At 46.2% G+C, this 10000-nt stretch overlaps 1 protein-coding gene across 2 annotated transcripts in view; it reads right to left on the bottom strand.

The window, feature by feature from the left end:
* The window catches only part of celsr2 (cadherin, EGF LAG seven-pass G-type receptor 2), a 58091-nt gene that overhangs the window by 28640 nt on the left and 19451 nt on the right, over positions 1 to 10000 (bottom strand). For both annotated transcript variants that reach the window (XM_084416735.1, XM_084416736.1), the window contains exons 2-3: positions 7484 to 8149; positions 266 to 488 (exon numbers count right to left, since the gene is read on the bottom strand). In XM_084416735.1, coding sequence (XP_084272861.1) covers positions 266 to 488; positions 7484 to 8149 — 889 coding nt within the window. The remainder of the gene's footprint in view (positions 1 to 265; positions 489 to 7483; positions 8150 to 10000) is intronic.

Below are 10000 nucleotides of genomic sequence, written 5' to 3'. Positions count from 1 at the left end.
TGCATTTCCTTCAGTCTGAGGATTATTATTAAACATTTGGTGTGAAAGGGTCTTTACATTTGCCCACAAATAGCACTTTTTTATTATAAAAAGCCCAGACCAGGAGAGAAAAAGTAACGCAAAAGTAACATAACGCATTACTTTTCTTAAAAAAGTAAGTGAAGTAACGCAATTAGTTACTTATTAAGGGAGTAACACAATATTGTAATGCATTACTTTTCAAATTAACGTTCCCCAACACCGGTTGCGATAGCTTGATACTCACGCGAGCGAGAGCGTGAAGTGGAAGCGCTGGCGAAGGCCCTTGAACGTGAGGAAGGTGTGCGGCGGGAAGTTCCTGGAGCTCATGAGGCAGAAGGGCTTCTCGAAGCCGCCGCTCGGACACTCGCACCTGAAGCCGCCCACCAGCAGGTTGAGACACGTCCCACCGTTCTTACACACACCGTCAGCGCAGCGGCCCGAGCGCGAGGAGATCTCACACCGCTCACCTGCGGACACACACACGAAGAGTTCAGGTTAGCCACACACACACTTCTGTCAGGACCACTATCGTCGAATACGACTGACAATTAGCGTACAGTTTGGATTGGCGGTATAGTTCCGTTCTGGGCAGCCTAGCATAGATCAGAGCAGCAATAACCCTCCTTAGGGTTAACAGAACAGAACCAACATGAATGTATTGCAGATATCATTAATTCAAGATTTTAAACTACAACATAATTCGAGAATTTATTTTGATTCAAGGGGAATCAGAATACCAAATCCTGACTGAGACAGGTGGAGCTGGGGATGGAGGAGGGTAATCAGCTCCTGAGAAACGAGAGGTGGAGCTGGGGAGGGAGGAGGGTAATCGGCTCCTGAGAAACGAGAGGCGGAGCTGGGGAGGGAGGAGGGTAATCGGCTCCTGAGAAACGAGAGGCGGAGCTGGGGAGGGAGGAGGGTAATCAGCTCCTGAGAAACGAGAGGAGGAGCTGGGGAGGGAGGAGGGTAATCGGCTCCTGAGAAACGAGAGGAGGAGCTGGGGAGGGAGGAGGGTAATCGGCTCCTGAGAAACGAGAGGTGGAGCTGGGGAGGGAGGAGGGTAATCAGCTCCTGAGAAACGAGAGGAGGAGCTGGGGAGGGAGGAGGGTAATCGGCTCCTGAGAAACGAGAGGAGGAGCTGGGGAGGGAGGAGGGTAATCGGCTCCTGAGAAACGAGAGGTGGAGCTGGGGAGGGAGGAGGGTAATCGGCTCCTGAGAAACGAGAGGAGGAGCTGGGGAGGGAGGAGGGTAATCAGCTCCTGAGAAACGAGAGGAGGAGCTGGGGAGGGAGGAGGGTAATCGGCTCCTGAGAAACGAGAGGTGGAGCTGGGGAGGGAGGAGGGTAATCGGCTCCTGAGAAACGAGAGGTGGAGCTGGGGAGGGAGGAGGGTAATCGGCTCCTGAGAAACGAGAGGCGGAGCTGGGGAGGGAGGAGGGTAATCAGCTCCTGAGAAACGAGAGGAGGAGCTGGGGAGGGAGGAGGGTAATCGGCTCCTGAGAAACGAGAGGTGGAGCTGGGGAGGGAGGAGGGTAATCGGCTCCTGAGAAACGAGAGGTGGAGCTGGGGAGGGAGGAGGGTAATCGGCTCCTGAGAAACGAGAGGTGGAGCTGGGGAGGGAGGAGGGTAATCGGCTCCTGAGAAACGAGAGGCGGAGCTGGGGAGGGAGGAGGGTAATCAGCTCCTGAGAAACGAGAGGAGGAGCTGGGGAGGGAGGAGGGTAATCGGCTCCTGAGAAACGAGAGGTGGAGCTGGGGAGGGAGGAGGGTAATCGGCTCCTGAGAAACGAGAGGTGGAGCTGGGGAGGGAGGAGGGTAATCGGCTCCTGAGAAACGAGAGGTGGAGCTGGGGAGGGAGGAGGGTAATCGGCTCCTGAGAAACGAGAGGTGGAGCTGGGGAGGGAGGAGGGTAATCGGCTCCTTAGAAACGAGAGGTGGAGCTGGGGAGGGAGGAGGGTAATCGGCTCCTGAGAAACGAGAGGCGGAGCTGGGGAGGGAGGAGGGTAATCGGCTCCTGAGAAACGAGAGGCGGAGCTGGGGAGGGAGGAGGGTAATCAGCTCCTGAGAAACGAGAGGAGGAGCTGGGGAGGGAGGAGGGTAATCGGCTCCTGAGAAACGAGAGGAGGAGCTGGGGAGGGAGGAGGGTAATCGGCTCCTGAGAAACGAGAGGCGGAGCTGGGGAGGGAGGAGGGTAATCGGCTCCTGAGAAACGAGAGGCGGAGCTGGGGAGGGAGGAGGGTAATCAGCTCCTGAGAAACGAGAGGAGGAGCTGGGGAGGGAGGAGGGTAATCGGCTCCTGAGAAACGAGAGGAGGAGCTGGGGAGGGAGGAGGGTAATCGGCTCCTGAGAAACGAGAGGTGGAGCTGGGGAGGGAGGAGGGTAATCGGCTCCTGAGAAACGAGAGGAGGAGCTGGGGAGGGAGGAGGGTAATCGGCTCCTGAGAAACGAGAGGTGGAGCTGGGGAGGGAGGAGGGTAATCAGCTCCTGAGAAACGAGAGGAGGAGCTGGGGAGGGAGGAGGGTAATCAGCTCCTGAGAAAGGAGAGGTGGAGCTGGGGAGGGAGGGGGGTAATCAGCTCCTGAGAAACGAGAGGTGGAGCTGGGGAGGGAGGAGGGTAATCGGCTCCTGAGAAACGAGAGGAGGAGCTGGGGAGGGAGGAGGGTAATCGGCTCCTGAGAAACGAGAGGAGGAGCTGGGGAGGGAGGAGGGTAATCGGCTCCTGAGAAACGAGAGGAGGAATTGGGGAGGGAGGAGGGTAATCGGCTCCTGAGAAACGAGAGGTGGAGCTGGGGAGGGAGGAGGGTAATCGGCTCCTGAGAAACGAGAGGAGGAGCTGGGGAGGGAGGAGGGTAATCGGCTCCTGAGAAACGAGAGGTGGAGCTGGGGAGGGAGGAGGGTAATCAGCTCCTGAGAAACGAGAGGAGGAGCTGGGGAGGGAGGAGGGTAATCAGCTCCTGAGAAAGGAGAGGTGGAGCTGGGGAGGGAGGAGGGTAATCGGCTCCTGAGAAACGAGAGGTGGAGCTGGGGAGGGAGGAGGGTAATCGGCTCCTGAGAAACGAGAGGAGGAGCTGGGGAGGGAGGAGGGTAATCGGCTCCTGAGAAACGAGAGGAGGAGCTGGGGAGGGAGGAGGGTAATCGGCTCCTGAGAAACGAGAGGAGGAGCTGGGGAGGGAGGAGGGTAATCGGCTCCTGAGAAACGCGACAGCTGCTGATAATACTGAAGGAGCTTATATATGAATACAGTGACAGGAGTCGTATTCCTACAGGTAGAGGATCAGCTGATGCAAGCTTGACTAACGTGACCTGCCAGAACTGACGCTACGCTTGATTTTATTGCTCAGATGTAGGGCTGGGTATCGATTCAGATGTTCCAATTCGAATTCGATTCTAAATTCGATTTCAATTCCGGATTCGACTCAATGAATATAGATTTAATACAAATCCTATATTTTTAAAAATGTGGAGTTTTTATATTTATAACATATGATGCAGTTTAGCAACATCACATGACCAGGAGTGCTGAATACTATCACAATTGAAAATGTGACACTGATTTCATATGACAGTTCAATGCACAAGTAATCACTATTAAGTCACTTACATTTTAGACGAAATAATGACTGTTTTTGTTCTATTTTAGCAGCGAAACTGGTTTCTTAGGACTGGTTACGCTTCATTGGAGATCAACATTGTCTCGGATGTTTCTCCTGAATCGGACCCAGAAGAGTCACTGGTCTTCATCCAGTCCGAGTAACTAGAGATCATTCAGTGAGAAATGTTTGAGTTCAGATTGAGATCTTCAGCAAATCTGAGCTCAGTTTGAGACGTTGTTGAGATCTCTCCTCAAACTAGGAGATAACTGGGGGTTTCTTCTCAGGAGAAACATCTGAGACTTTACTAATCTAAATTTCACATCAGGGAGAAACAATCGAGACCATAAAGAGATTTTGTTTGTGATTTATCTTTCGTATCAAAAGTCATTGTTTTAATTATAATAATGTAGTCTCTTTTTCTGAGGAAAAACATCAAGACACTTTAGCAAAATTCTCAATCTGATCTCCATTTTAACTCATTACTGTCAAATAGAGGTTTAATGATATCAATTTAGTCATTTTATCATGAGAAACATCAAGATACATCAAGAACAAAATTCTCAATTTGATCTCAATATATGTGAGGAGAAACAACTGAGACAAAGAGATCTGACTTCTGATTGAGTCTCTTTTTCTCTGAAGAAACATCAAGACACTTCAGCAAAATTCTCAATTTGATCTCGATTTGATCTCATTACAGTAAAAGAGAAATAAATGAGATATTAAAGAGAATTCACTCATTCTAGGGATCCATATCATAATATTACATTCACTGAAGATACACTACTATACAATGATCAATGTTTACTGTTCATGAGGAACAGCTGAGATAGTAAAGAGATTTCACTTGTGATTTTCTTTCTTATGGATGGAGGTAAAAATACAGAGACATGCAGAGAGCGAAGACGTGTGTGTGTGTGTGTGTGTGTGTGTGTGTGTGTGTGTGTGTTGTTGTTGTGAAAGACAAAGCCGACACTGTTTGACACACAAAAGACGATTCGTCACGCTCATCATAACGGAAACATTAGTGTGTGTGCCAGTCGTTGCCATCTTCCTGTTCACACACACATTTCCTCAGTTCGTGATGAAATATTGATGCGGTGTGTGTCGGATTCTCTGGGTCTTTGATGGGAAACGAGGTCAGAGCTTTAAATACGGGTTCTACATCAAAGAGCTCATCCATATTCATGCACACACACACACACACACTCGACGTGATCCTCGGAGAAGTTCAGTGTGAACCTGACGCACACGATCACAGTCAGTTCAGGGTCAGCGTCGTTAAACTGGAGTTTACACTCATTAGGAACTGAGTGACGACCTGACGCTTTGTTCAATTACGAGCTCTGCTTTCTGTCAAACTTTAGTTTGCTGCTTTAAAGAAGTCGAACGAGTAACGGCGAGTGTTAGGAACGACTGACGCTCATTTGAGATGTAAAACGCTGCACAAAATGTACTGGATTCAAATGAATCATTTTAGCTGTTCGTTTAAAGTGATTCACTAAAAATGAATCGTCTTGAATGATGGATGTTCTATGCGTGTGATTATTGTGTGTATTATTGTGTGTGATTATTGTGTGTGATTATTGTGTGTATTATTGTGTGTGATTATTGTGTGTATTATTGTGTGTGATTATTGTGTGTATTATTGTGTGTGATTATTGTGTGTGATTATTGTGTGTATTATTGTGTGTGATTATTGTGTGTATTATTGTGTGTATTATTGTGTGTGATTATTGTCTCGCTCGCTCATAATACAGTCGCACTTACAGGAGAAGAAACATTATCACTCATTAATATCATAAACTGAAGATCACATCAGTTCAGTGTGTTCAGTGTGTTCAGTGTCTACAGAGATCACATCAAATATTAACACAGCTTTTACTCCACACTCTCTCTCTCTCTCTCTCTCTCCTTCACTCTCTCTCTCTCTCTCTCTCTCTCTCTCGCTCTCTCCTTCACTCGCTCTCTCTCTCTCGCTCTCTCCTTCACTCTCTCTCTCTCTCTCTCTCTCCTTCACTCTCTCTCTCTCTCTCTCGCTCTCTCTCTCTCTCTCTCTCTCTCTCCTTCACTCTCTCTCTCTCTCTCTCTCGCTCTCTCCTTCACTCGCTCTCTCTCTCTCTCTCGCTCTCTCCTTCACTCGCTCTCTCTCTCTCGCTCTCTCCTTCACTCACTCTCTCTCTCTCTCTCTCTCGCTCTCTCCTTCACTCTCTCTCTCTCTCTCTCTCTCTCTCTCAGTATAAATGATTCATCTTATCAAAATGAACAGATCTCACGAGAGAGGAGATGAGTATGTCCAACACACTGCTCACAAACATGTTAAATAACACTCAGAATAACACACACACACACACACACACACACACACACACACACACACACACACACACCAGCTGGCAGGACAGCAGGAACGAGAAAAACGAGAGAGAGAGAGAGTAGTGCTGATAACACACTTCATTCCTCTACAAACACACACTGAGTTTGATGCTGAAGCTCCCACACACCTGAACACTCCCACACACACACACACACACACACACACTCAGCAGATCTTATGTAATGATAACATGTGGGCATGTGGTGTTGAAAGAGCAGTAAAACACACTTATATTTAGAGAGAATCACAGTAACACGATGAGTTCAGAGATGGAGAGAATCACACACACTCATGAACACAATCTGCTCTCTCACACACACACACACACACACACACACACACACACACACTCATGAACACACACTCATGAACACAATCTCCTCATCCGTTCTTTCTATTCTCTAAATGTCTCAATTTACCCAGTAACATCATCCCATCTCTAATCATGGCATGATTTATTGGTCATCTGTGCAGGACTGAAGAGTGTGTGACAGTGAACGGCACATAACCGGCACAACACCGCTGTAAACATCAACATCTACTGGCTCAATATGCGCTGAATATTCAATATTGTAACGGTAAAAGACTGTACTGATGCTACGCTGTAAAACTGTTAATCGGCTCACAGAAAGTTTCGGTACTATACGTGAATAACTGTGATAGATCAACTGTACATTTAATGTAATTTTACAGTAAGATACCGTTAACTTTACAGTGTTTGGAAGTGAAAAAGAACAAGTCGTTGTATAATTTACAGTGAAAAAACGTAAATTGTCATTCCCACAATTCCCGGCGTGACGCTCCACATCTGATGGGTTTTTGTTTCTTCATAGTGTTTTTCTAATCAGTGATGTACATTAGGGTTTTATGTTACATTTAATGTTGCTAAATGAATGTTTATTGCATTTTTAAAATGTCATGTGTGTTACCATGATAGTGTTTAGTGTGTGTGTGTGTGTGTGTGTGTGTGTGTGTGTGTGTGTGTGAATGACACTGTGCAGCTTCTGTATCAGTATTAACATTCTTGAGGAAAAGCTGCTTGTGATGAGCTTTGATTGATCATGTGACTCTCATCTCCACTGTGATTGGTGGTTGTAACAATGGTACAAAACAGATATTAGTACTTCAATACATTGATAAATTAACTTTATATCAGATAATGAAATACGGTTTATTGCTGTAAATTTAAGTCTGTAAAACCTTAAATGTTGTTACCGTATTTTTTATGGTAAATTTCTGGCAACAACAGCTGTCGTTTTTTACCGTAAATTTGCCTCGCCTTGGTTAATTTGGATGATTCACTATAATGAATCGGTTCATTCGAACGATTCACTTAAATGAATCGGTTTATTTGAACGATTCACTAAAAGGAAAAGAGAGTGTTTTCAAAAAGCTTCGTTTTCATTGATAAAAACGCTGTATTAGTGTGGACCAGGCCTGAGAGAGGGGTGTGTGTGTGCGTGTGTGTGTGTTAGCAGAGGCTCCGCCCCCTTACCTGTGTAGTCATGGAGACACTCGCAGGTAAACCCGCCCTCGTGGCCGCGGCAGACGCCGTTAGCGCCGCAGGGTTTGGCGTAGCACAGGTCGATCTCCGTCTCGCAGTAGTCGCCGGTGAAGCCGATTGGACAGCGGCACCGCAGACCCGCGATCGGGTGGATCGGCCGGAACAAGATGGTGTCCGATGCCACGAACGGCGCCAGGCTGTCGAACTTCAGCACGGACACACACTTCATGTAGTTCTCGCACGGCTCGCGCAGGCAGATGTTGTCGTCGAACGGGAGCACCTCCTGCGAGGAGATCTGCGCCAGGAGACTCCGGTTCAGATACAAGCGCTCCTGAAGCTCCTCCGACCCGAAGAACTCGCCCAGCCGGGTCGTGACCCCGTGACCCCGCGACCCCTCGGCCGGCAGGGCCACGGACAGGCTGACGTTCAGGATGCCGGCGTTGACGTCGGTGTCGTCCTGGATGTTGAACACCACCACGTCTTCACGGGACGCAGAGAGAACGCGGGCCACGCCCTCCAGGAACTGGGCCAATCGCAGCGAGAGGAAGCGCTCTTGGGACGTGTTGGCCAATCGCAGCGTGATGCTGTTGGAGAGCATCTCGTCGGTGATGACGGTGACCTGAAGCAGACACTGAGCCGACACTGAGTGAACACCGTCTGCAGAGACAGAGGAGTCCACAGTCAGATGAAGCATTTGAAACACACTCAAAACAGCATGCTAAACTGAAGAGATTCACAGAAAGAACAGTTGAACAGGTTGCTGGCTCAATTGGATGATTCACTAAAATGAATCAGTTCATTTGCATGGTCCACTTACATGAATCGGTTCATTTGAACGGGTTGCTAAAATGAATTGGTTAATTTGGATGATTCATTAAAATGAATCAGTTCATTTTCATGGTTCACTTAAATGAATCGGTTCAGTTGAACGGGTCACTAAAATGAATTGGTTCATTTGGATGATTCACAAAAATGAATCAGTTCATTTTCATGGTTCACTTAAATGAATCGGTTCAGTTGAACGGTCGCTCAAATGAATTGGTTCATTTGGATGATTCACTAAAATGTTCATTTTTAATTTTTAACGGTTTAGCTCCAGTGTATTTAACGGATCTTCTATTGCCCTATAATCCATCGCGCTCTTTAAGATCACTAAATTCGAGGCTTCTGGTCATTTCTAGGAAATCTAAGTCCACTAAAGGAGGGAGAGTGTTTCACATTTAGCTCCTAAACTCTGGAATAGTCTTCCTGATATTGTTCGAGTCTCAGACTCGCTGTCCCAGTTTAAAACTAGATAAAAGACGCATCTCTTTAGCCAAGCATTCACATAATACTTACCTTTTATACTACAGTTAAATCGGATCAAATGCATTAATATTATGAACAGCAGCTACGCTAATTATTTCCCTTCTGCTTTTCTGTTGTTATCTCGGGACGCTAGAGTTCGTCAGCTCCAGTTTGTATCCAGCCTCCCATGGAGACTTTAGATGCCCCAACACCCGTGAAGAGACGACTCGACGCTGGCGATATGTTATGCCCTAAATTAATACATGATTAACTAACTTTATTTTTCTATGTACATTTCTGAAATGCACTTTCTGTGAAGCTGCTTTGAAACAATATGTATTGTGAAAAGCGCTATACAAATAAATTTGAATTGAATTGAATTGAATTAATTTGCATGGTCCACTTAAGTCAAGTCAAGTCAAGTATATTTGTATAGTTACATGAATCGGTTCATTTGAACGGGTCGCTAAAATGAATTGGTTCATTTGGATGATTCACTAAAATGAATCGGTTCGTTTTCATGTTTCACTTACATGAATTGGTTCAGTTGAACGGTCGCTCAAATGAATTGAGGATGATTCACTGATTCATCACTGATGATTCATGATTCACTGATGATTCATTTGGATGATTCACTCAAATGAATCGGTTCATTTGCATGGTTCACTTAAATGAATCGGTTCAGTTGAACGGGTCGCTAAAATGAATGGGTTCATTTGCATGGTTTATTTAAATGAATCGGTTAATTCGGACAGTTCACTTAAATGAATCAGTTCATAGTTTGCGTGGTTCACTTAAAAAAAACGGTTTATTTAGACGATTCACTTAAATTAATTGGTTCATATTGACTGATCACCTAAATAAATCTGTTCATTTGGACGGTTCACTATTTTATTTGGTCAAAATGAATTGGTTCAAACATAATTGATTGATTCAGTCATTGCACATCAATGTTATCAGCTACTTTTGTTAGTAGTTTGACTGTAGTTTAACTCATTTAAACGGTGAATATCTTGTAGTTTGTCTAACACGGTTTTGGCTCTAACGAGTTCCTTCAGAACAATCTAGCAGTGATCGCTAATTAACCGAACACTCCTCCAATCCCCCAGGATGCAAATAACCGGGATTAATCCGTCGCTCGAACCGCCTGCCAATAAACAACTGATCCCAGTCCAGGACAGAGAAAGGAGCGCTGGGAACCGTTTACAACACAAACAACAC

This window comes from Rutilus rutilus, assembly GCF_951802725.1.
Source record: "Rutilus rutilus genome assembly, chromosome: 8".
NCBI classification, from domain to species: Eukaryota; Metazoa; Chordata; class Actinopteri; order Cypriniformes; family Leuciscidae; genus Rutilus; species Rutilus rutilus.
The sequence above is the reverse complement of the archived record's forward strand: the minus strand, read 5'-3'. Positions and strand labels throughout refer to the sequence as shown.